General features: G+C 42.1%; 2 protein-coding genes across 3 annotated transcripts in view; one reads left to right on the top strand and one right to left on the bottom strand.

The window, feature by feature from the left end:
* The window catches only part of c13h16orf89 (chromosome 13 C16orf89 homolog), an 83,650-nt gene that overhangs the window by 1,722 nt on the left and 54,022 nt on the right, over positions 1-27,906 (top strand). The window lies entirely within an intron of this gene.
* Positions 15,981-27,906, bottom strand: part of alg1 (ALG1 chitobiosyldiphosphodolichol beta-mannosyltransferase) — a 36,194-nt gene continuing 24,268 nt past the window's right edge. Inside the window, exons 10-14 of one of the 2 annotated variants that reach the window (XR_005636116.1) lie at positions 26,084-26,194; positions 24,490-24,604; positions 21,201-21,276; positions 20,856-21,113; positions 15,981-16,633 (exon numbers count right to left, since the gene is read on the bottom strand). Coding sequence is in view for 1 of the 2 variants with exons in the window: in XM_039773903.1 (XP_039629837.1) it covers positions 20,979-21,113; positions 21,201-21,276; positions 24,490-24,604; positions 26,084-26,194 (437 nt within the window). In the remaining variant the exon portion in view is untranslated. Of the gene's footprint in view, positions 16,634-20,632; positions 21,114-21,200; positions 21,277-24,489; positions 24,605-26,083; positions 26,195-27,906 lie in introns of those variants that run through there. The other variant, XM_039773903.1, reaches the window with a different exon arrangement.

Genomic DNA, 27,906 nt, shown 5'->3' with positions numbered 1-27,906 from the left:
TGTTGAATCGAAATGCAATACACTCAGAACAGCCACTATGTGAAAAACAATATTTTGCTTTGCTTTTGGTTATGACACACAATGCATGGATATGCATTAAGATGCAATGCGCTTTTCTTCTGAATTTGAAACTGATATGAAAATTGTGTGCTGTAGTGAAAAGCAATCGATCAATTGGTTGATATGTTTTTAATTATGACATAATATAACCATATCAAAATTAAATGCACCACGTGTGTATATATTGCTTTGCAATGTAGTTAACATGTTGGATTGCATTTATTCTTGGCACAAATAATCTTCCATAGGTCACTATGAGCTTAGCTGTAACAATTAACCTTTTAGAGTATGGGAGGATGCACATGCAAATAGTATTGGGAGACAGAGATACAAGATGACACCCACACACGGGTGGGCTAAAGCTGGCACATGCGTCTCTGGGATGTGGGCAGAAAGCCACATAGTACAGTGGTAAATGAGGGAGCCTAATAGAATAAACTAGTTTAGTTACCTACTGTTTACCCCGTGAGAAAGTGTAAAGATAAAAAGTAGTCATTTGTATACTGTATTGTGAACCACCAGGGGGCATACCAGCCACCCTACCCGACACAGACAGACGTAACGGGCACGAGTGCAAGGACACACGTTTATTTTTTCTTTTTCCCCTCGTGTGAAACACCTTTCCCAGTTTCCCACAAGTATAACACAGTTCAAGTACAGCTCAGCACACAGCACTCTTCTTCTTTCTTTTCTCCTCCACTCCTCCTGGCAAGCTTCGTCTACTCCCACCTAACTCTGGCTTCCGGAGTAGTGGCTGCTGGCTCCTTTTTTAAGTGCTCCGGGTGCTCTTTGACGCATTTCCGGTAGCACTTCTGGGTGTGGCAGAAGAGCTGCCCTCGGGCTCAGCAGCAGCTGGGGCACCCCCTGGTGGTGCCCACGGAACCCAACAGGGCTTCACCAAACTCCAGCTCCCATGAAGCCCTGCTGCGCTGCAATCTAGTGGTCCAGGGGAGGTAATGCTCTGGATACGCTCCCTCCCCCAGCCATCTATCACAATATTCCCACCTTTTATTACCTGTAAACATGTAGCAATTAGTACATAACTGCTGTTAATAGTAGAAAGCTTCATCGTATACAATATTCTTGTATTTTCTCCCCCCTTCTAGTGCATGTAATGTCAAATCACAATAAATTACTCCCGAGAAAATATGGCTTGGTGTCATGAAAAAAATATTGAGAGAAATGCATCATGAAAGAATAAACTGTAAGAGGGAAGTTAAATGATTTATAAAACCACATCTGTCTCGACTAAAACTCTCCAAAATGTTTCCAGGGCATGATCCAACCTTTGCAACCAAGCCCCAGCCTCACTGGGTCACATGTTCTGGGCCTGCACAAAATTAACATCATTCTGGACCAAAATTTTTAATTACCTCTCAGACAGCCTTGGACTCACAATCCCTCCTAACCCATTAACAGCTGTGTTTGGGGGTCTTCCAGAGGGGCTTAAAGTGGAGAAACACAAACAAATTGTGATTGCATTCACCACACTTTTGGCACACAGACTCATTCTGATAAACTGGAAGAACCCAAACTCTCCTCTTTTAAGTCAGTGGGAAACCGATGTGTTATATTATTTGAAATTGGAAAAAATCAAATACTCAGTTAGAGGACCCGTACAGACTTTTTTCAAAACATGGCAGGATCTAATCAGTAATATTTTAAAATAAGTTCATAAAGCACAGAGAATTTATTAATTTAGGTATGTTCACAAGCCTTAAATTTAATGCTGTTTGGCTCGCTCTCTCTCTCAGGGGTGGGAATCGATCTGTCCTTAACATAATTCTTCTTTTTGTAAAAACTTGATTGCTTTGTATGGATTGTAATAAAATTAATAAAAAAAAAAAAAAAGAAAATTGTCAGGAATTGGATACAGATGCTTTGTTTGAAAGGTAAGCATGCGTTGCTGCTCATCACACCACCATCTCAATCTGTGCGGTGTCGTTTCTTAGTCAGTGAATCACACCTTAGTATGTCTTGACACCTGCTGCCGCCCTGAGTCACTCCAGGTTCTAATAGGTAGTCTCATCACCTCAGATGAACGTAGGGACAAATCCAAAACACTGTATTTTCAAGCACTATAGTCTGTAGGCTGTTCATGGAGATTGTACTTTACAGATATGGAGATAGATAAACACACCATACAAGACAAATATGCTTCGTAAACATATAGCAAAATTACAGGATGAGATTTAATTGAGGTCTTCATTTCACACAAATGTAGGAGTGTAATTTTAGATAAAGGAAGAATAGGAGAGCAGCTTATCTTGAGACTTTCCCAGCAGAAATAAGCAGAAACCCAAGAAGCAAGCTGGGTTGGAATTCCAAGCACATACTCAGTGGGAGAACAATGACATCAATCTTTATATTATATGGCACCATTTAACAGCATGTGCCATCACAAGGTGTTTACAGGGCATTCAAAATGAGAGTATCAAATATAAAGTCAAGTTGGAGAGCATGCACTGGTATAGAACGCTGCCACACCCACCACACGACAAAACAGCTTGGGAACCCGGTTGGCAACCCCTCAGACAGACACGCGTTCCAGTCCCACGCTCTGGAAATGACCATCTATCTGCTGCAGCCAGGTGTTATGTGGGCAACTCTTTGGCTTGGTCCAGCCAGTCGGGTCCCCAACAATGAGAATCATGCGAGCTGGATCACCATCGGGGGAAACGCGCCACATGGCCGCAGTGCTGTAACTGACCCACCCTCACAATGCAGATAATGTGCCTCATTCGGGACTCTATGAACAACACAAAGTCAAACCAGCTGTCTATCGAATATAAAGTGGTCCACAAATTCAGTCCAAGGGTCCACTGCAGCTGCGTACTTTTTTTCCCCCAACCTGTTTCACACTCAGTCAGTCATTTTACTTCTCATTGATTTCATTGTTTAATTAGTTGGTCTTTTTTTTCTGCCCTTATTCTGCATTCTGAGAGAAGAAAAAAAAGGTAGTAGTGCAACATTTACATTTATAAGAAGTTTAGAACTATTTGTATTTTATAGCTTTAAATGTGTTTTTATTGTGACAATAAGGACAATTAATGTTGTGTGGAGCAGACACGGACGGGGCAAGTGACAGAGAAGCTGAATGGCTGCAGCTCCTTCACTGTCACACCCACTAGTCTAGTCACTAGTGAATAGCAGCTAAAATAACCACAACACAGGGGGAAAAAGCGGAATGAAAGTCTTGAAAACCAAGATAAAAAAAACACTATGTTATCTCAATATAACATGCACAAATGCTGGCTAAACTCCAATAAAATTTAGCAAATCCAGTTCTGTAATTTCTGGATTGACACCAAGCCAGGAAATAACAGCTTGCTTAATTAAGACAGGAGTCAAATTAAAAGCAGAAGTTGGTTGGGACCAAAACCTGCAGCCACAGTGGGCCCCAAGACTAAATTTGAGAAGCAGTGAATTACAAGAAGCCATACAGGCCATCATCTTTATATATATTGTCACAAACTCGAACAAGAGCCATAGCAAGGTTTGGGGCAGCCACCCGTTTATTGTTTTCTTGGCTGCAAATTGCAAATGAATGACAGCACTGATGTGTAAAAACCAAAGTCCAAATCAGAAGTGAGGGGATAGGGGAAAGGTGGAGGCTTTTAAAGGTCAGGATAGGAAGTGACGTCAAAGAGGCCGGGATCGGAAGGGTCTTCAACCATAGGCTCAGGCCCGGAAATGACATCAAAGGGGCCGGAACCGGAAAGGTCTTCATCCATAGGTTCATACCCGGAAGAGACGTCAACAGGGCCAGGCGGAATTTTTCCGTGAATGGTCTGCAGAAAAGCGAGAAAAAGAATTAGTGCACTCTGCCACATCCCGGTATGATTCGGAATTGCTCTCATTCAAGCCCTTTAGCTTGACAATCTATAAAATCCAACGTCTGTCTGTCCACTTTTCACGAGAGAACTACTTAACTTATTTAGATCGGGTTTTTTTCTTTGAACATTCTGTTGATATTGCGACTTCTCTCATCATGCTAAGTATCAGAGTTTGCTTGTGGTACCGATTTATTTGCGGGAATCCGAGAGACACATAGCGGACCGAGGGGAGGGGGACGGGACCCTCCTCACTCATGCACCAGCCATGGGGGCGTTTCTTACCTCCACTTAGCTAGTGAATGAGAGAACTACTTAACGGATGTAGATTGAGTTTTTTTTTTTTCTATAATTTGCTTGAACATTCTGGTTGATTTTATGACTTATCTCATTGCGCTAAGAATCATAGTTTGCTTGCAGGAGCGATATATTCACACTAATCCAAGACAGAGGCTGAGGGCCAAGGGGAGGGGGAAGCGTGATGTCAGGAGTGGAGAGCTGGGCGGGGCCCTCCACGCTGTTCTGTTTCACTACTACGAGGGCGGAGCCACGGAGGATGGCTAGTTAGGAATAAATACACACGACAGATACAAGAAATGTACACTGGTGCACAACAGGAAGGATCTGACATGGCCAACATCTAAATGACAAAACGGTATGTAGTGATAGTGATAGACAAACTGATACAAGGTGCTGTACAAATCAAGCAGGGGATCCAGTGTAAGCTGTTAATATTTTGCAGTGTGGTTTTGACAGAAGAATCACAAATGAAATGAAATGAAAGTGTGCAGTCCACCCAAAAGCATGTCTTTGGATAGATAGTGAAATCTGAGATATCCAGAAGAAGGTGGTGCAAGCACAAGTAAGTGCAACTTAGATGGCACCCTAACTGGGGAGCTAACTGTGAGGTGCCTACATCCACCTTGTTGTCTGTCTCTTTTCTTTTAAAACCAGAACAATACAATGGCATGCTACTCAATCAAACAAATAATAACTTGACAGATGCGACCATTTACTTTGAGCTGAATATAAAAGAGAAAGGAAAAAAACAAAACAAAATTCAACCCCACCCTAGGAAAAGAGAAGAGAGGCATGATTTAAAAAAAAAAAAGAAAATGTAAACTTCTTAATATATTATAAAACAATTAAAAAATGACCTGCGGTGGGTTGGCACCCTGCCCTGGATTGGTTCCTGCCTTGTGCCCTGTGTTGGCTGGGATTGGCTCCAACAGACCCCCGTGACCCTGTATTCGGATTCAGCGGGTTAGAAGATGGATGGATGGATGAATGGATTAAAAAATGAGAGTCAGTCACTGGCTCAGCATGCTTATTCTAAAATAATATTAATGAATTCTAGCCATGTTTTAACCTCTTGGGTATTAAACTGGATTCAGACTTCTATGTAAATATGGTTAACCCCGAATGTCTCCCGCAATATAGCCATTATAATCCAATGTAGAGTGTTTATGGGGGATGAATTGATGGGTAAGAATACCCTGGAATGTCATGCCACACCATCCAGACTGGCATCTACCCTGTATCCAATGATGCTGGGATATTTCTTTGCTTGCCTTTTATTAGAAATAAAAAGCTAAAGTCCCCCTCATTCATTCTTGAATCAGCATTGAAGCTCCGAAAAAGCTAAAAAGCCACATTAGTGTAAATATTGGGGGAGTCTGGGGTGTCACTAGATTTCAGGGATCTGGCCTAAGTGAGTTGCTAGGTACAGGGCATCCAGAAAATGTTCCGACTGGTCTACCTTTCCACACATTTTGTTAAGATCTGGCCATGTGCTTAAATCATTTCAATTGATTTTTTCCCCTCATTAAGCAACACTCAATATCCCAAAATGGCAAAGCGAAATCAGGATTTTAGAAATTCGTAGAAATTTACTAAAGATAAAAAACTGAAATTTTGCAAAACACAGACAATTCGCATTTCAGTTTTGTCAACTTTTTAAGACGTGTGGCATCTATTTTGCACATACCTGCAATTGAAACGTGGCCATTGACACAAGTATTCAGACGCTTTGCTATGACACTTGACATATGGCTGAGGTCCATTGTATTGGTCATCATTGAGATGTGTCTGTGCCTTGTTTGGAGTCCACCTCTGATCAGTTCAGTTCATTGGACTGATTCAAAAGGTGCCCACCTGTCTATAGAAAATGCCACGGTCGGCAGTGTATATCAGAGCATACATCAAGCCATTAGGTCAAAGGAACTGCCTGCACAGCTTACAGACAGAATTGTGTTGAGGTGCAGACCTTTGGAAGGCGACAAAAAAATTCTGCAGCACTGAAGGTTCCCAAGAACACAGTGGCCTCCTTCAGTCCTAAATGGAAGACGTTTGGAACAACAACACCTCTTTCTAGAGCTGGCTGGCTGGGCAAACTGAGCAAACATTGAAGACGAGTTCAATGGACACTATGGCTGAACTTAGAGAAACCTTTATGAAGATTGGAGAAACATCCAGAAGGACAACCACCACTGCAACAGCAACACTCTGTTTGTCTGGGCTTTATGACAGAGTGGCCAGACAGAAGCCTCTTCTTGGGAAAAGGCACATAAAAGCTCATATTGTATTGAGTTTACAAAAAGGCACCTAAAGGCTGTGAGAAACAAGATTTTCTGCTTTGAAGGAACCAAGATTGGCATCATGTCCAGAGAATGCCAGGCACATCTCATCACCAGGGCCAGGGCTGGCACCATTATTAAGGTGAATTAGGCATTCATGTAGGGTGTAGAACATAAGGAGGAGGGAAACCCAGTCACATGGGTTAGCTACTGAACAGTTGATTGGTTTGCTAATAAGCTTGGCCTAGGAAGCAAAATAAATTAGCACCAGCACTGGCCAGAATCCCATTCCTGTGGTGAAGCATGATAGTGGCAGCAGCATTAGGGACTGGGAGACTAGGCAGTTGAAGGAATGCTAAATGGTGCAAAGGAAGGAGATATCTTCAATGATAACCTGCTCCAGGGTTCTGTGGACCTCAGACTGAGCCGAAGGTTCATCATCCAACAAGCCACAATGCAAGAACAACACAGGGAAAGGCTTAGGGGACAACACTGGCAATGTCTTTGACTGACCAAGCTAGAGCTTGGACTTGAACCTAATGGAACATCTCTGAAGAGACCTGAAAATATAGCTGTTCACTATGGTCGCCATCCAGCCTGACAGAGCTGGAGAGGATCTACAGAGATGAATGGCATAAAATCCCCAACTCCAGGTGTGCCAAGCTTGTCAAACCCAAAAAGACTCCAGCCTGCAGGAATGGCTGCCAATGGACCTTCAACATAGTACTGAGTAAAGGGTCTGAAGACACGTGTCAATGGGATATTTCAAGTATTTATTTTTAACAAATTTGAAACATTTCTAAAATTCTGTTCTCGCTTTGTCATTCAGGGGTATAGGTTGATTAATGAGGGAAGAAATACATTTAAATGATTTTAGCATAGGCGGCACGGTGGCGCAGTGGTAGCGCTGCTGCCTCGCAGTTAGGGGACCTGGGTTCACTTCCTGGGTCCTCCCTGCATGGAGTTTGCATGTTCTTCCCGTGTCTGCGTGGGCTTCCTCCCACATTACAAAGACATGCAGGTTAGGTGCATTGGCGATACGAAATTGTCCTTAGTGTGTGCTTGGTGTGTGAGTGTGTGCACCCTGCGGTGGGCTGGCGCCCTGCCCGGGGTTTGTTTCCTGCCTTGCACTCTGTGTTGGCTGGTATTGGCTCCAGCAGACCCCCGTGACCCTGTAGTTAGGATATAGCAGGTTGGATAATGAATGGATGGATGATTTTAGCATAAGGCTGCAACAGAAGGAAATGTATAAAAAGTGACAGTTTGAATACTTTTTGAGGGCACTGCATGTACAGCAGGGTGGCATTTGTTTCCTGCCTTGCTCCCTGTGTTGGCTTTCAAAAGGGGCTGAAGTTAAACATATCGTGTCCTATACATAACTTCATATTGTATTTTCTTCCTTCAGACCAGAAATGTTTAGGTTAAGTCGAGTAGCCATTTCAAATTAACCCATACACTGCGGGTGTGTGCGATGACAGACTGGCACTCCAGTAGTGGATGGTTTCAGTTTCCCACCCAGTTAAATTCTGGCTGCCAGCGATCAGACACTGGAGGAGTAATATGGCTTGGATGAATATTCTAGGAGCCCCCTTGCCCTCCCATGTAATATCTGTTTGCCTCATTGGGACCCTCTACTGCATGGTGAAGTGTGTAATCTTCGCATCAGCCCGACAGAAATTTGCAGGATGTCAGTGGCGTCGGGACAACAGGGGGCATCAGAGGCTTTAACCCTGATTTCTTATGCCCAGCCCCTTGTCTCCCCACTTCGTTTCAGCCCGTGATAATTGCACGAAAGGCCAAGGGACCCCTAAGATGTTCAATTTTATATATTGGTGTGACGACGGAGAAACTTCAAGGGGAATCCCGCATTTCGACTTCTTATCCGATTAATCGGAGTAAAGGCTGAACGTGAAAATCAAAAAAAGGTGGCATAGACCCCGACGTCTGCAACTCCTAACGACGCCTTTGGTAACAGCATTTTGTCTTAGAGATGTGAAAATGACCCAACGTCCGGCGACACAAAACGTGACGCGGGACCGCACTGACAAGTACAGTGTTAACATTAGTGCGAGGAAGCGGTCGGCTGCAAGAATGCCGTTCGGGACATCGGATGGCAGCGCAGTGAAGTTTATGTGGGCATTTCTACAGACAGTCCGCGAGTGAAAAATCTGAAAACTTATTATTTTAGTCATATGTGATCAAATTCTATTTCCAAATAAAAATAGCCCAGTCGCACTTCCCTGGACATTTCCTATAGCGCTGCTAAAGGACATGGCAGTGCTAGAAAAAGTCCAGAAAAATAGCGATAAGGCTGATTCAAGGGCTACAAGGGATGAGTTATGAGGAAAGATTAAACGAGCTGAGCCTTTAGAGTTTAAGTAAAAGAAGATTAGGAGACCCGATTGAAGTTTTTAAGATTACAAAGGGAATTAGTCCAGCGGATCGAGGCTGTGAATTGAAAATGAACTCATCAAGAACACGGGGACATAGCTGGAAACTTCTGAAGGGGAAATTTCGCACAAACATTACGAAGTTTTTCTTTACACAGTGAACCACAGACAGGAATAACCAAGTAGTGTGGGAGACAGTAGGACTTTAGCGACTTTCAGAACCCGACTTGATGATATTTTGGATGAATTAAGTGGATAGCACCGGCGAGCTTTGTTGAACGGTCTGTTCTCGCGTTGATTGTTCTAAAGTTAAGTTTAGGTTTCTTCTTCTTCCTCCGGCTGCTCATGTTAGGGGTTGCTACAGTGGATCATCTTCTTCCATATCTTTCTGTCCTCTGCATTTTGTTCTGTTGCACCCATCACCTGCATGTCCTCTCTCACCACATCCATAAACCTTTGCTTAGGCCAAGGTTTAAAGAAAATAAATTCGTTTAAAACTTAATACTTAATACTTTCCCTTTGGGAACAAATAAAGTATTATGCTTATCAATCTATCTATTATATAGTGCCTTTTTAACGTATCGTGTCTTTCTTACCAATCATATGCCTTATCTACTATATAGTGCCTTTCATCTATCGATCTAAACTCCTTTATAGTCATACTTTTTGTTTTGTTTACCTGTAAACTAAACATTATTTTTGGTATTATTTTCTTAATGTGAAGCTGCAACATATGGCTGCGCCGGTCTTGCAGTGTCTTCTTCCACCTCCGAGAATTCAGCTAAATTTACTTCGTATTTGTGAAGCGTGCTTCACCGAGTAGGTGTTGACTTATTTACAGTTATAAAGGAACCATTAACGTATACAAATACAAGAAAGTATACCCACACGTCCACCGTTCACCCTCAACGATTCACATGAACACATCTTGGGGCGCTTCGGTTTCCTCCCACACTCCAAAGACATACAGGTTAGGTGCATTGGAGATTCTAAATTGGCCCTGTGTTGGCTGGGATTGGCTCCAGCAGACTCCCGTGACCCTGTGTTCGGATTCAGCGGGTTGGAAAATGGATGGATGGGTGGACGTCTTTATTGTTACAGACGTGTTGCGATTTTTGAACGTTCATTTTGTTCAATATGCAGAGGGGCACGTCTAAACAGTGACACCTTGTGGCGGACCTCGTGAATTGTTACTGATGGTGTTAAAACATTTCTTTTATATTAGCGCATTTTCATGCTTTCAAATGTAGGGCAAAAATTCGGAACAGCTAAAATAAAGAAATATGCAAAAATAAATAAATAAGCGAAGATATATATATATATATATATAAAATAAATGAATAAAAGTATTGCGAAATGCGACAATAAATAAAGAACAAGAGCATGAAATGTGAGCGCACATAAATCTGTCCCGGAATTGTTTTTTTTTTGTTACTTATGTATTCAATAAGAATATTCTTTCAAACGGGACCCTCTAAATCTGACACGAAATATGTTTCTTGTTGCTTATTAATTTATGTATTCACACTCACTCACTTACGGCAGTGATATTCCTGCAAACACATGAATTTAAAGCTGTCACTTTGACTCGTTAAATCCGAGAGGGCGACCCCTAGCGAGCAGTATTTTTTTTATATAGAATGAAAAAATAAATAAGATAAAAAAAAAAAAAAAATATATATATATATATATATATATTGTGACGTCCCGTCGAATAAACACACTCAGGAGCCGCTTGTCGGTGGGTCTTCCAAATGCCCTGCCCGGGGTTTGTTTTCAATGCCTATAAACGGTGCCCTACAACCGCCCGTTGTCTGGGACGGGGACACCTCTAGCAGACTAATCACCTTTGATCCTGTAGTTACTTCCTTCTTTATACCTTATGCTGTTCTCCTCATAATGGAGTCTCTGCATGGGCCACACCACCCCTTTTATCACGCCCCATTAGTGGCTATCCCTGTCACTCATCTCTCTGTGCCCCAAGCCCTTACAAACAACGTTCCCCAAGACTCCACAATCACTTTTCCTTCCCTATAGCCCATGCAAAGACACGTCACAATATATATATATATATTCCGTTGTCTGGCGCCCTGAATGTTTGTTTTCTGCCTTGCGCCCTGTGTTGGCTGGGATTGGCTCTAGCAGACCCCCGTGATCCTGTAGTTAGGATATAGCAGGTTGGATAATGGATGGATGGATGAAGTTTAACCCCAGTGGCTATTCCGTTGGGCATTGTCCTTTTGAAATAACGACTGGGTTCAATCGATTTTTCTTCAAACCTCTAACGTCTCAAATGAATGTTTGTGGTAAACGTAGCGTTTAAGCAAAGCAGTGCCTTTCTGCAGTAATCCAGCAGAGCTCCTGGACTTTTTCCATGTGACAAAAAGTAGGGGCATCTGAGCTTCACAGTCGGGATTGGTCTTTAAAGCCCAGTCCTGACACACCCGTCCTCCCTCATGGGCTATGGTGCGCTATAGAATGGAAACCGCTTCCCGTTTTTACGCAGAGATTTGTACAAAAAAATAAAATTTATTACAAACAATAGGGGCGGCGTCAAAATAGAAGCTTCTGTTAATGCACACTGACCGCGACAAAAAAAACCCAAAAAAACGCGTGTCCCAAAATCAAAGAACCTTCTAATAACCTTAGTCTGTGCCGATATGAATATGTGGATGGAGGATGACGTATGGATGGCTGGCCTACACGTGTACAGGTACCATGACACAACTAAGGAGCTAATTCAGTGTTTGCGCTCGGACTGTGCCAGGTAGTCCCGCTCTTTTTTTGTCCTCAGTGCATCAAGCCGTTAGTAGAGGTTTCAAAAACACTCTAAGACTCTAAAGACGCAATTCGAAGGGGTGAGGGATGAAGACTCAGCTTCAGTAGTTTCATTGAACAGGTGACACTGAGTGTTTTATAAGAAAGAAAAAAAAAGTAAGGATAGTAGAAAATAGAAGGAGAAATAAAAATGTCGGCAAATACCACAAAGCGATGTAAGGCAAAAGTTTGGGAGGTGCCTGTGGGTGGACATCTTGGCCCGTGTCCAAAAAATGTTTGCCCTCCAAACCAATTGTTGAAAAAAATCGAAGTTCACGTAGGCGTTAGGGGTTTTGAATAAACATGTTTTCCGGATTGAAAATGAGAAAGAAAACATTCACCTGATTCAAAATGAACTTTTTGTTGAGAAGAGTGAAATGTGTCAATGTGTTATCTGGACAGCAATTCCCTGAGATTTGGAGCACAGCTTTCAGAGTGCTGGTATAAACTGAAGTCGTTGGTCGCCACTGTTTAAGGGCTTTACTTCAGTATTCTCAGGTATCAATAGAAAAAGTCTCTCGATTGTTTCATGTCATTTTAAAAGTTTTTCGGTGCTGAATTCTCCATCACGAATAATATTTTTAACTGTCAATTTTTTTTTTTTGTTTTCACACTATAACTAAATATTGTCACAAACGGCTGGGGTTCTTACCCGGCCGGGACACCTAAAAGGTCCGGAAGGGGGCAAGAATAGCTTCCAGGCCACGAGGGGGCAACCGCCCTGGAACAGGAAAGGACCACAGGAAAAGAGAGAAAAGATTATAACTCGTTGGGACCCGTGGCCACCGCCAGAGGGCACCTTAAACCTCGTGGGACCTGGAAATAGTTACTTCCGCCACACTCTGCAAGATGGCGGAGGAACCTTCCAGGGACGTCCGGAGCGCTTCTGGTGCAAAGGGCAGCACTTCCGCCACACCAGGAAGTGCTGCCAGATGGACGTCATTAGCCACCTGGAGCACATCCGGGCAGGAATAAAAGGGGCCGCCTTCCAGCAATCGGGGAGCTAGAGTCGGGAGAGGGAGCAGGAGGAGATTGGCGGCCAAGAACTGAGAGATAGAAGGATTATTGGGCGATTATTGCTTTATGCATTCTGTGGTGTTTTGGACTGTGTTTATTTAATGAATATTAAACGTGTGACTTTTATAAAGATGTGGTCTCCGACTGGTGGTGTCCGGGCAAGTCACACAACAGCAATATTTTATTTTAATGATACTTTGTTTGAATTTAAATTTTCCCAAATGCTTAAATCTATTTTTTTTTAGTTCATGTGGAGCCCTGAAAGTTCTGTGCGTATCTTATGGGCTTCGCAGTCAGGACACACACACGATTCCCAGGTTTTCTATTAAAAGCAGGGCACAGCAGAGCCAAGAATTGATCTTTGGGTTCAGAAGGAATGGCCAGCTAGAAGAAAAAAAAAAAAGTAAAACTTGGTGCCAAAACTGTCATCAGACCAGCTTGGTGGATCAAGAGGTAGTTCTGCTACCATCGCTTCATGTTCAGTTTGCTGGAATGAAGCAGCTTGTCAAAGTCCCATCGACAGACGGAGCCTGTTTAAATTATTCTTGATAAAAGTTTGTCTGAGGGTAAACTGAAAGAGGATATTTTTGCTGGACCTGATAGTAGAAAACAGATTACAGGTGCAGAACTGGACGGTGTGGAGAACGACGGTAATAAAAGGACGGAGTGGTGGCTCTGAGACTAAGCATCTACGCTGGTATTCCGAAGGTTGCCGGTTCGAATCCCCGTCACTGCCAAATGAGATCCTACTCTGCTGGGCTCTTGAGCAAGGCTCTTAACCTTCAATTGCTCCAGGGGTGCTGACCCTCCGCTCTGACCCCAAGGGGTATGCGAAAACCAAGTAATTTCCTTCAGGATTAATAAAGTTAAAAAAAATAAAATAAATGGGGGATTGTGTGTGTCCCGCCTCCAGATCCAATAAATGACACAGAACTTTCAGGTGTCCACGTATGAATCAACAACAACAACAACAACATTTATTTATATAGCACATTTTCATACAAACAGTAGCTCAAAGTGCTTTACATATTAAAGAATAGAAAAATGAAAGACATAATTATAAAAAATAAATCAACATTAACATCGAATAAGAGTAAGGTTCAATGGCCAGGGGACAGAAAAACAAAAACTCCAGACGGCTGGAGAAAAATAAAATCTGTAGGGATTCCAGACCATGAGACCGCCCAGTCCCCTCTGGGCATTCTACCTCAAATAAATGAAACAGTCCTCTTTGGATTTAGGGTTCTCACGGAAGGGCTTGATGATGATGATGGTCACGTAGACTTCTTCCTTTTAATCCGTCCATCATTGTTGGAGCATCATGAAGCTTTGAGTAGGTGGAGGTGGCGCAGGCCACCACCACAAAGAAACCGGAAAAAGAAACAGAAAAGAGAGTAGGGGTCAGTACCGATTTTAGAGCCACCATGAATAGTTGTTATGATGAATTGAACATACAGAGTATCAGGATTAAGTTAAATTACGATTAAAATGAAGTTATAAAAGGCCATGTTAAAGTAATGTGTTTTCAGCAGTGTTTTAAAGTGCTCTACTGTATCAGCCTGGCGAATTCCTATTGGCAGGCTATTCCAGATTTTAGGTGCATAACAGCAGAAGGCCGCCTCACCACTTCTTTTAAGTTTTGTTCTTGGAATTCTAAGGAGACACTCATTTGAGGATCTGAGGTTACGATTTGGAATATAAGGTGTCAGACATTCCGATATATAAGATGGGGCAGATTATTTAAGGCTTTATAAACCATAAGCAGAATTTTAAAGTCAATTCTGAATGACACAGGTAACCAGTGTAGTGACATCAAAACTGGAGTAATGTGTTCTGATTTTCTTTTCCTAGTTAGGATTCTAGCAGCTGCATTCTGCACTAGTTGCAAACGATTTATATCTTTTTTGGGTAGTCCTGAGAGGAGTGCGTTACAGTAATCTAGTCGACTGAAAACAAACGCGTGAACTAATTTCTCAGCATCTTTCAGTGATAAAGAGGTCTAACTTTACTTATGTTTCTTAAGTGAAAAATGCTGTCCTAATGATCTGATTAATATGTGATTTAAAATTCAGATTACAGTCAACAATCCCCCTAAGCTTTTTACCTCCGTCTTGACTTTTAATCCTAATGTATCCAGTTTATTTCTAATAGCCTCATTGTATCCATTATTGCTGATCACTAAAATTTCAGTTTTCTCTTTATTTAACTTGAGAAAATTACTATTCATCCATTCTGAGATACTAGTCAGACATTGTGTTAGTGAATCAATAGAATCGGGTCATCAGGTGCTATTGATAAGTACAGCTGTGTGTCATCAGCATAGCTGTGGTAGCTCACGTTGTGCCCTGAGATAATCTGACCTAACGGAAGCATGTAGATTGAGAATAACAGCGGACCCAGGATAGAGCCTTGTGGAACACCATATTGGATATCATGTGTCTTGAGTTGTAATTCCCACAACTAACAAAATATTTTCTCCCTGTCAGGTAGGATTCAAACCAATTTAAGACACTGCCAGAGAGGCCCACCCATTGACTAAGGCGATTTCTAAGAATGTTGTGATCAATGGTGTCAAATGCAGCACTCAGATCTAAGAGGATGAGAACAGATAAATGGCCTCTGTCTGCATTTACCCGCAAGTCATTTACTACTTTAACGAGTGCAGTTTCTGTGCTGTGATTTGTTCTAAAACCTGACTGAAATTTATCAAGAATAGCATGTTTATTTAGGTGGTCATTTAACTGCATAATGACTGCCTTCTCTAGAACTTTACTTAAGAAGGGCAAGTTAGAGATGGGTCTAAAATTTTCAAGAGCCGAGGGGTCAAGATTATGTTTCTTAAGTAGGGGTTTAACTACAGCAGTCTTAAGACAGTCTGGGAAGACCCCCGTATCTAGTGACGAATTTACTATGTCAAGAACATTATCAATTAGCACGCCTGATACTTCTTTGAAAAACCTTGTTGGTATCGGGTCAAGGACACAGGTGGAGGGTTTTAATTGAGATATTATTTTTTGTAAATCAGGTAAATTTATCCTAGTGAAAGAGTTTAATTTGTTTATAACAGGATGTTGGGGTTTAGGGGGATCCTTAGTGTTGGGGAGATATATTATGTTATTTCTAATATCATTAATTTAATTGATTGAAGAATACAGCGACAGCCTCACAGGTTTCACTGGAAGCACTTAGGAGGCATTCCTTTGAGCTACCTGGGTTTAGTAGGTGATCAATTGTTGAAAATAAGACTCTAGGATTACTAGCATTGTTATTTATAATATTAGAGAAATAGCAGCGTCTCTCAAGACGGACAGTGTTATTGTATTCTGTTATTTTGACTTTTAATATTTCGTGGTGGATAGTATCGACAGAGTTCGATCATTTTTGAGCAACAACATTGCGTAAGCTGTGAAATGCAGTGAGGAGTGAAAAGGTCTGCACGTTGGAGAGATGAAACGACCACTAAACAAATTCAGGGCTAAATCCTCAGCGTAGTAAAGTTGGTGTCAGGCTACTGGCATTGAAATGAATGAGAGCCAGAGGGCCAACTGCTGAATCTTGTCACCTCTGAGGGTGTTGAACTATTTGACTTGGAATCACTGGGAGTGAACCGATCGGACGATTCCCACTCATACAGCTTTTTCATTACAGTTCAAAGTGTCCTACTACGCCACAAAAGTCTCGCAACATTGCCTCATTTTGACAGACGTTCAGCGACGACTTCAGTGCTTAGCCGAGACACTAAACAGGAACTTACCGGATACGCCGAATTCGGCCACAGTCTCAGTCAAGCTCTCGTTGGTTGAGAAGTTCACTGAGCCGCTCCTCTGTTTACGCAGTCTTTGCAGAAAGTCTTGCGTTCCTTCTTTTCTTGTAGGGATAACCCTTCTTCCTCATTTGTGAGAATTACAGACATTCCAGTTCCAGTTCAGCTTCCCCCTTGCTGCCATGTCCAGTGGGAAAGAAAAATTAACCTCTTGCAAGCTACTAAGGGTTTTTAACAAGTGTGTAAGTTTAATATGTCACCGTGCTCTGTGCAAGTGTATTTTATAAATCTGCCTTTTTCTACTCACATGCGCGGTTGACACAGAGCCAGATTTAGCACAGGGGTTCACCATATAAGAACTGCTAAGGTGAGCATTAGAAGACAAGACAAGTTAAGGACACTGGGAGACGGGGAGTCAGACTGAGGACCATTGTATACTATTTGTGTGTGTCAAACTCAGCATGAAACTATATCCTATTTGCCTTGTTTGGAATGGCATGATTCACCCAAGTACATGAAGAAAGAGTATAAAGCCTTGGCACATTGCCCGGCACACCTTTGAAGCCGACGGATGGATGGGAGATAACGTCATCCGATCCGGAAAATCCTTCCAACGCAGCGACAAAAATGGCAGACTCTACACATTGGGCCTGTGGTGTTATGGGTCCACAGCTCGTTGAGCAAAGGCCATTCATTTTAAATCGACGCGCTCGCGGCTTAGCGAGGAGTCGTTGGGCCATAGCGAGCCGTGGGGCGATCCGTAGGGTGTGGGCGTTTCTCACCGAGTGCACAGGTGAGGAACTGCCCACATTCGTGATTGTCCCATGGCTAATGCTGCAGCTGCTGTGGCCCTCGTCATTTTAAGAAGCGCAAGTGGTTGAAGGGGAAAAAAAATGGAGGAATGAGAAAAAAGAATTGATCGGAGAGAAAAAGGAAAGGAAAGAGGACGGAGGTTACCGGGAGCAGATGAGGAGGCAGGTCGGTGAAAGAGAGAGAGAGAGAGAGAGAGAGCGAGCGGACGAGCGCTCACGGGCAGCTGCGAGGGCCTGGGGTGTAGGCCCAACAGGGCCCCGACTCCCAAACTGGGTTCTTGCCATGGCTTCCTTCCCCTGTTATGCAGCGTAATCCGTTATTAAAGAAAGCAAAGTTATTTCTCCAATGTGATTTCTTACCGCCGTATCGCCTTTTTATATCATATCGATATAGATTTTGGGTTATGTAACACGCCGCAATTAAAAAACAACTCATTCCAACAAGGGAGCTAAAACCCCCTGCAGGACACAGGGTTAAAAGCTAACAAAGCCGTTTTACTATATCGACAGGTTATTCATACAGGCGTCTGTCATAAGACCTGACCGAGGACAACTTCCTCTCTAGGCAAGATGACCTGTCCTGCATTAGGGCCCCATCTGACACGTACACAAAGCAGAAACGGTTGGCCGATTTGCACAATATAAGATGAAATGCTTAGATAAACGATATTTTGCTTATTGATAAGTAAGGGGAAGGGGTAGGGAGGGGAAAAAAATATTTAAAGAATCCGACCGAAAAAGGGAACTTTCCTCTTCTGCCTTGCAATGCATGAATTCATGTACTCGTCTGTAAGTGAATAAAAGCCCACTGACAGAACTATTCCTGTGTTCCTCGGAGGTTTCTTCCACACCGGCTAACACACGAGCCCACCGCTATGTCCGACAACTTGACATCATGAAATCAAATCAGTCGGTGTTGTTGTAGCGAGTCACACAGCCCTATGACTGAGCTGCTGGGGGCGCCTCACTACCCAACTGGACTTGGGCTCTGCCCATCCATAACACGATAAGATTTTCTCAGTATTTAAATGAAGCCTACGACAGAAACTTTGTGCTGTGATGCCATCTTGAGGTACACAGCAGTTGGGACGGTTTAAAAGTGTTTTCACGTCCAGGTCAGTGGAGCATTTTTTTTTTCTTCAAATTTTGGAGAAATTTCCTTGTAGTCAGGTTTATTTTGGCAGATGTGAACTCGATGATTGCACTCTAGTGTGGTTTTACACTATAAAGAAAGAGTGAGCTCTTCTGCTCTCTTACTACATGTGGGTTGAGAGTTTCTAGTATGGATAGCACCAACCTGGAGAATTTCCAAATTCTCAAAGGGTCAGCTTCCTCTTTAAGCTATTTGTCACAATCCCCATCACTTTGAAGGATTTGTTCCTTTATCTTTTACTATTACGACGTCACGTTTGTACGGTCATCGATTGACAGTTTTAGTGTTGGCCAAGGCACGTCATATGTTCTGAATTTGCATCTGTGAGAGACATCACCGGAGCGTTTTTGGTGGCCGTCTTCTTTAACAGCCACCCACAAAGTCTCCTTCTTGTTTAAACGTGATGGACTAATCTGTCGAGCAAACTCTTTTCAAGGCTTTTTGAATTCTGGCTTTGACTTAAAACACACAATTCTCTGTTAATTTAATTTGATGGCTGCCGTCGTAAGACTCCTGTACGTCAGCCTCAGTTCCATCCTGCCGGTCGTGCCCCTTCGATTGTCCACCTCGCTCAAGTCAAAAATATTCACCTTCACTCAACATTACATATTAAAAGATCTAAATGTTCACAATGGCCACTGCACATGAAGTTACTGCTGCTAAAGGAAATGGAAACAAAGCAAGTGGCACTGTGCGCCTCTTTATTCATTGTACTCGGCTCAGAGGTCATGGTAGTTTTCGCACATACAATATCTGTGATGAGTGGTTGCCATCTTTCAGAAATCACGCTGACGACACCTAAAAATGCACCTGTATATATTTTAAAAAAAGAGTTACAAACAAAAGCAGCGGCCCTCCTAAGCTACTGAAATTCATTGTAAATAGCAGAAAAGCAAACGGCAAAATGTTACAACACACGTGATGATATCTCCACACGGTAACATGATCTTCACTCTATTGAAAGGGTCTTTGTCTCATTTAGCTACCCCTATTCCACCGATAAATTCCCCAAAAATGATTTCAGCTTACCACTCAAACCTGGCCATTGCATTCATCTGACTCACTCTGCTGGAATGGTAGACCGCAGTCCTCTCTGAAAAGGCAGCCACCTCACTGCCATGTTTTGCTTTTTGGGCCCTTATTGATGTTCTCAAAGGTCGGTTCACAAGGCTGCTTATTTATCGTGTGCTCATCATCATGATTTGCCTAAGCCCACTGCAGGCAAAAATATGGAGAAATCCCAGCAGCGTGACTCTTAATTCAGGTGGGCTCTACCTGTCCCAGTCACTCACCATCTCTTTCTGAAGTGGCTTAGGACACTCGGGCAGAAAACAACAACTGGATTTCTCTTCTTGGGCATTAAAATGTTAACAACAAGCATTTTGCATTCACTGGACTGACTTGAGATTTAATTCTAAAACGAGACTTACCAAGTCCAAATTCGAGTGTCACCTACAGTACTTTAAATGCCTCTATCAAACTAAAAATAAACTTAATTCTGATCTTGTATTGCTAGAAAAGCTTAAAAAATTCTGATCAACTTGATAGCAGAAAGGAGTTGTTAAAAGTTGAACACACCATTCAATGTAGCCAATTCTACAAAGGAGATTATCTTAAGGCAGCCTGTGCCAACAGGAGGGGCCCAATTTGAATAGAGGGGCACTTCCCAAGTTCCAGGGCCTGAAAAATTAAAGGCTAAAAACGGCATTACCGGTTTCTTAGTTAGCTGGGCAAATGGCAGCTGAACATAACCAATTCATGGCTGCTGGTGTAAGTTGATGTAATGATGTTATTTTAAGAGCTTAATAAAAATATAGCCATTAAAATGCCAGAATTATCAAAGGCGCATAAAACTGTGAGCAAATCTGAGGTGACCATTTCTAAAACTTGACTAACAAACAGCTAGTGGATTAGCCAGCCATCCTGCGTCTTGCTGCAGATACAAAGAACACGCTTCTCATAGTCTTGTTAGAAATATTACTAATAATAAATAAAAGGTCACTGTCAGCAGGGTTCATCCATCTAGCTCCTGTGGGTCACTTTGCTAGGGCACCAACCACCACTTGGAATAACTGCACAATGCCAGAGAGCATGGGAAAGGCGCTATATAAATAAAATGTATTATTATTATTACAAACCAGACATGTGCGTAGTCAGCATCTGAATGGACTTTTGCAAGAGCAACATAAATAAATGACATTTAAACTGGTCTAGTGGAACGTACAGTAAAACGGAGAGACCTCAGTAGTGGCTTTAATGAAGATCACGGTTGGTCAAGTGCCTTAATGGTAAAATGAGAACACAGTACTTTTCGATATGCTGTATGCTTTTCTCTTGCACAGTTTGCCATGACTAGATTAGCAGCTACAGGGAGAAACCCCGGTGAAGTACTTCACAAATTTCAGGACCACACTACATGTCTCAAGTCACTCACTAGCTCTTCCTGAAGTGGCTTTGCACAACCAGAGAGAAGACAACAACAGCTGGATGCCTGTCCTCTCGAGTGTCTCCCTCTTCCATCAAAACACCTAATCAAGCTTTTCCAGGATTCCTTCACCTATGGGGTTGCTTTCAAAATTGGAAGTACAGTCTCCTCCCAGCTCTGGTCCCAGCGTAGCTGCTTTGAAAGCCGTAGGTTCGTCCTGAATGTGTGTAGCTGGCCATTAGGATTGGTGAAATCAACCAGTAGAGACTGTATGGGAAAACAGGACATAAGGTGATCAATTGCTGACTTCATTTGGGCAGGTCACGCAAACCACAAAACAAAAAGCAAACCTGCCTTGAGCTGCTCTGCCAGCTGTTTGGAGTCCTTAAATACTAATCCATTTTCTCCATGCTTCACAAGCTCGCGTAAACTGAAAATATAAGAGAGAGAAATTTTGTAGACATGTTTCCACAGAGGTGTTTTGCTTCATCATCAACTACTTATTTTCCATATAAAGTATTTTGCTATAACACGACTATCTGGCTGCGGTGTGCTGGCGCCCTGCCCGGGGTTTGTTTCCTGCCTTGCTCCCTGTGTTGGCTGGTTGGCTCCAGCAGACCCCCATGATCCTGCAGTTAGGATATAGCGGGTTGGACAATGGATGGATGGATGACTGGATGACTATCTGGAGAGTGGCAAAGTGCTTAGTACTAGAACATCACAGTTAAAGGAATACTCCACCCAAACGTGATACTTTTTAAAAATATTACTTACCCCATGCAGTTTGTAGTGTTGGGCAAGAAAAATTTTGAATCCCATGTTTTTGTGGAGAAATTAAACATTGAATATTCCCGCTTACCACGGTCAATAGGTGACCAGCACTGTATGGTGCCAACTGATGTCAAAAAATTCTCCCATAATTTGTGTCAGATAATCCATATGTCCGATATCCATTTGTATGGTCAATATTTATGCATTTCTCTCTATTATTAAAAAAAAAAAAACCTTGGAAGAAAACGAGATGTGATTTTCTCAGAGAGACACTTTCACGTTCGTCGAGATGAGACTTCGTGCCAAGAGATTTAACCACCAAATAAATGACAAAGTAGAACGTCGTAAAGAATTCAAAAACATTGGCGTGGTACACATGCAGAGCAGGTTAGAGATTATGAATGTACTAAAATTTGAAAGTCTCAAAAAAAGGAAAGTAAAGATCACATTAGCACAAACAAACAGAAATTATTACTCGGTGAAATAACGGAATAGCAAAAAGAGATCGAATATATTGTTTGGATGTAAACTTTAAGTCAGAGACTTATAGAAGGTCTAATACATGTTGCCATCACACGGGCATGGGGATGGGAATAGTGTTTCTTCCCAATGAAGAGGCGTATCGGCGAGAATTATAAGATTTGTTGTTTGGTGAATGTGAAAATTTCAAGCCCCGCAAGACAGAGCTTATGCAAAGAGATTTGGAAAAGCCCTGCCCACATCTAAAACATTTACAACCAGGAACACGGTTCAATCATTTCTCATTTGTGAGAATGCTATTGTCAGACACATATCGTGTGGAGAGAAAGAAATAATATTCAGTCATAACATTGCGATGTCAACATGTAATTCCAAACACGGAATCAAAATTCAATGTGATATTGGTGAAAAGGTAAAAGCGAAAGAAGATCAAATATATGGACATAGGTGATATGGCAGAAGTATGTAGATATTGCAAAGCCCCTTAGTTTTGCTAAAATATTAAGTTACTTTCTGAAAAGCCCATATTGAATGTAAATAGGGAAGTTGTTGTTCCCACAATGCAGTGCCTTTGAATTAAAGATCTGCCTCTCCCCCTCATTTGCCGGTGTAGAAACGTGTCTACACCAGAGGAGAAATGTGTAGTGACCTAATCCCACATCTTCAAAATCCACAAAAATAGATCCAGGTGAATTGTTTGATATTAAGGATGAATCTCATACTGGAGAACACCAGTGGAAATTATGGGGAAGTACATTTAGGGCTTAAGCCAGAAAGCACTTCTTTATGTAAAGACTTGTGGGAGTCCAACAAACTACCGCACCATGTAATTGATGCAGAAACGTTGCTAACCTTTAAGACTTATCTGGACGAGATATTGGGACATCTTAGCTATTAGTGAACCACCACTGAATGGTCTCCTCTCGTCGGTCAAATTTTTGTTCCGATTTGATTCGTTAAATTGGCCTGGTGTGCCTGTGCAACTAAGCTGCCCTGGGGTTGGCAGACGTTCCCATCCAGAGTTGGCTCCTACCTTGCATCTGATGCTTCCATTATGCTGCATTGAATTAATCAGATGCAGAAATTCTCTCTATTATAAAAAAAAAAAATCTTGGAAGGGAGACTAGACGTGATCTTCTCGAAAGACAATTTGACATCCCGCGAGAGACACTTTAATGTCACGTGAGACAAGACAGTGAGACAACATTTAAAACAAGTTCATGGACATCTAACCTAGCAGTTGCTGGAATGCTTTTGGTAGACAGACATCATGTGCTCCCAGCTCTTAAAACAACGACAAGCAGAACACGCAGCTCAGCAGCAAGCCAGCAGATGATCCGACCGCTTCTCCTTAGTGTACCCCCATTTCACAACGTGAGCGGCCGAGACACAAAGTGGCAAAAGGACAGCTGCTGTACAGGCTTTTAAATGATCAATGCGTAGTGCGACAAGCAGAACACACAGCTCACCATCAGCAACAGCAACAAGCCAACAGATGATCCAACCGCTTCACCTTAGCGTGTGTTCAGACCCCCCAAACCCCCACTTCACAATGCGAGCGGCAAAGAAGTGAAATGGCAAAAGGACAGCTGCTGTACAGGATTTTAAATGATCAATGCGTAGTGCGACAAGCCGAACACGCAGCTCACCATCAGCAACAGCAACAAGCCAGCAGATGATCCAACCGCTTCGCCTTAGCGTGTGTTCAGCCCCACTTCACAATGCGAGCAGCAGAGACGTGAAATGGCAAAAGGACAGCTGCTGTACAGGATTTTAAATGATCGATGCGCAGTGCGACAAGCAGAACACGCAGCTCACCATCAGCAACAAGCCAGCAGATGATCCAACTGCTTCACCTTAACGTGCATTCAGCCGCTCCCTTCACAACGCGAGCAGAGTTATACGTCTTGTGAGAAAGAGATTTAACCACGTCCGGGGCCAGAAATAAAGGACATGTATTGTTTTTACAAAAGTTTTAAAGTGAAAATAAATAAGTAACAATTCCCACAAAAATAACTACCTCTTTAAATTGCATATCTAGTAAACCAAACCTAGGGGTGGGCGAGTGAAGTGAGCAGGGAGCGGAGCCCCCAGTTATATAACATTTTCAAACCAGCTTAGTCTAATTTAAAGTGATGAGGGCCAGACTCTACTTTGGAAACAAAGGCAGCAGTCGATGACAGGGTCCAGTTAAACACCCAGATATGCATGCTGTCAAATTAAATACACAAATATGCGTGTTGTACATTCGTGTCATGGAGTTCTTGTTTGTAATTGAAAAGTACCTGCAACCAGGCAGTCCTCTTCCATCTTGTTCAGGGTGTTAGTAAAAGAAACGTTAAAAAAAAAAAAAAAGTACATCATATTTTAGTAGTTTGAGAGGCAAATTTACCACTGAAAATGCACAGCACAGACAGGCAAATTGCAGCCAAACATATCCACTACTTTCATAGGCAGATCTAGGCCACTGGATGACTTGTGCAGACAAACGCCAAGGTCGGCTGAGCCTGTTGAAATAGAATAAGCAACAAAGAAGGGACAATTACTACTTCAAAGTACAAAACCGACAAAATATAGGTGGGTTTGGGCTATATTAAAATGACTACACACTAACCATGGATAACTTATTTTCAACAAAAATCAGGTGAATGCATCAGTGAACAGAGTTTATACTGTAGCTGCGTACACACACGTCACAATCACGTAAGCCTCCTTATTTCAATACCTAGTCAAGGTAAGCAGCATCATCTGCAAGGCCGGTAGCAACCCTAGAGAAGGCACCAATCCATTGCAAGGCCATCTCAGACACACAGCCACACTCATCTGCGGTGAAATTGCAACCACTAATTATCCCAACCTGCACACCTTAGGGATGTGAGAAGGAAAGGCGAACACAAGAAAGAAAACCTCACACAGCCGGAGGGAGATGATGTCAGACTCAGACAGACAGCAGATGGGTGTGAGATTCAAACTGTTTTGGTGCAGCCAGGGTTTATTCTCAGTATTCTGTGTATTTTCCATTTTACTGTTAGTTTGTCTAACTTTTTATTATTATTTAGCATTTATGCACTGTGTCTTCAAGTTTGCATTTGCTCCTTGTGTTCTGCGGGAGAGGTGAGGCCACCATAATGTCACACCTGAGGGACCAGCCTCCATCTTTATATTCTGGTGGATGAGGCAGCTTCCCTCAGGTTGTCATTGAGCGTTGTAGGAGGTTATTGGGTGTATTACTTATCTTTAAAATTTTGCTACTGTTTTTAGAATGCTGTGGGATTTAAGTTTTTAGGCACACCCTTTTTTACCTTCTATTTTGTCTGTTTTCCATTTTATCTTTTTCCACCCAATAAATTCTCAATTTATAAACATACTGTGTCTTTGAGTTGTCTCAACTAGCCAGAGGATTATGGTCACACTCTCTTGTAGGATATTTTTGCATATTTCTGGAAAATCTGTGATATTTGCAACTTTTAAAACTAACTTCCCATTTATGGTTCTGTATAGGCCGAAGCCTGCAGGTAGTAGTTGGGTGTTAGTGGCCTGGGGAAAGGCCACATCTAGGCAGGTCTGTGAAGATTCTGTGCCTTTTAATAGGCATTATACTTTTTTTTTTTTTTCCCCCAACATATTTGTGTCACCCTATTATAACACAAACACAAGATGGTGGATCCATGATACATCAAAACTAACCACTGCCTTACCTCACCTCCAGTGAACTGTTTTTATCATAATGGATTTGCAGAATAGCTGTAGTGTTAATGGAGAATTACTATCAGATATAATTAATGTGTTTTTTTCCCCATTTTGAGGTCTTCTCTTCAATTTATAGGAGAACAATTAGTCACATTTACTTACCTAAATTAGGTTTATAGTGCCTTTCTAGTTCCTTGTATTAAGTAAATATCTGACAAGCTTAAAGCTCTCTCCATGCTAGTACTAGCTGTAGCAAGTTTCATTCTAGGAACGAGACCTATGAACAAATAACTCACCCAAAAGCACCGGATAATCCTCTGCCTCTAGCCATGGCGTGCAGATCTGTACATGTTGAAGCTGCTTCTGTGCAATCAACTTACAGTAGTGCTGTTTAAGTGGTCCTTTACCTATAGAAATAAAGAAGCGTGACAACTTAATGGGAGGATTCAAGCTTTAGAAATACACAAACGATGAAACTTAATACAGATAAATCTCAAGCTGCTTCACAAGTTAAATGGAGAGGAATTAACACTCAGCTGTTAAACTGTAGATTACATCGGGCCATAAGAGAAACACAAATGACCACTAAACATCCTGTGCTTCAGCACTGGGGGTAAATTTTAATTTAACATAGCTTCATTTCATTATTCTGCATGAACAGCACAACCTAATTCAATAGTATCGTAAATGGCAGTCTAGCCTATCAAGTTTAATAAAAAAAAAAAGTTACATCTTGCCTTGTAAGTAATCAGCTGACACTTTTACCTAACAAGTATCTTTATACATTTTCAGCATCTAAAAGTTAAATGATTTACTCAGTCTTGCACAGAAAGTCAGGGGTGGAGAACGAATCAGCAGTCTTTTAGCTTGTGTGATGCAGTATAACATCTTTTGCATTCCCTGATCAGTTTCCCAGTTTTGCTTTTCACTGATGAGCTGTATCTAAAGATCTTAAATTATAAGAATAAAGGCTTTTCCACTTTTAATATACGGTACTAGCCAACCCGCGACGTACCATACGCTGCATAATCAGGCCGTTTTTTTAATGATTTTTAAGCACAGGGAGAAAGTTAACATTTGAAAAATCAGTAATGTAATAAATCAGCAAGAAAAGCAACATTGTAACAATGCACGGAACAAACCAACATAAAATCGTCCGTGACTGAAAACTGGCTGAGCGCCATCGCTCATGTGCCCACCTCCAACTCGTCACTTGAGTCATCGTCGTCTTTGCACAGTCCAGATGCACCTGTGACTCACGTAGACTTTCCGTGTTCCTGCAGGAGCATCTAAGAAGACGCATGTTTGTCGTGGATGCGAATTGCTGAATGTAGCGTGTAAAACAGTTTGCTATGGTGCACACAGTCGTGTGTCGTAACCGAAAACTCACTTTTTAAAGACGGCTTACTTCATTGTGTTTTAACCTCAGTTGTAAAGGATTGTTTTAAGGATCCCATGGGATACCCCTCGCAAACCGTTTTCACGCTGCATATGGCGATTCACCTCCGGCGTGGCTCCTTCCTGCGTGCGCCATAGGTGTCTTACTTGTCGGCTGCTCAGTGAATCCATGCCCCTTCCGGCATGCTTTTCATGGTTATCTTGCTTTAGTGAATTATATATATAGATATTAGTTACTCTCCACACTGAACATTCAATGTAACGTTTCTTAAGGGAGGATGGAATCCTGTGCCTTTCATTCCTCTACTAACTTTTGCTAATATGATAAATTTAGACATGTTTTTACATTTTGTGTTAAGCCTGCCATTATCAATTGCATTTAATAAAAGCCGACAGCTATGAGCAGCCATCCTCAATTTTGGGAAGGCTTCTTGTAAAATCAAAATGGTCAAACTCTGTTTCTGGCTGGAGAATTGTATTCCTGCATGCTTCTCTCTTGAAGACAGGATATTTCAGGAGTTTTCATTCGTCTCTATCTTTTAAGCTTCCCGTTTTCATTTCTCTGTGCTTGATGCTTCTAATAGAGCACCTTTCTACTTAACTGCCAAAACAATGCGTCTTTGCTCTCGTTGGTCTCACAGCACACTACTCTATGTAGTTATATGCTGCTAACTGTATTCTGTTAGAATAGTCGTCAGACAGCCAAAGGGTCATTTCATTT

This window comes from Polypterus senegalus, chromosome 13, assembly GCF_016835505.1.
Source record: "Polypterus senegalus isolate Bchr_013 chromosome 13, ASM1683550v1, whole genome shotgun sequence".
In the NCBI taxonomy this organism is placed as follows: domain Eukaryota; kingdom Metazoa; phylum Chordata; class Cladistia; order Polypteriformes; family Polypteridae; genus Polypterus; species Polypterus senegalus.
Note: the sequence above shows the minus strand (reverse complement) of the source record. Positions and strands in the feature narration are given on the sequence as shown.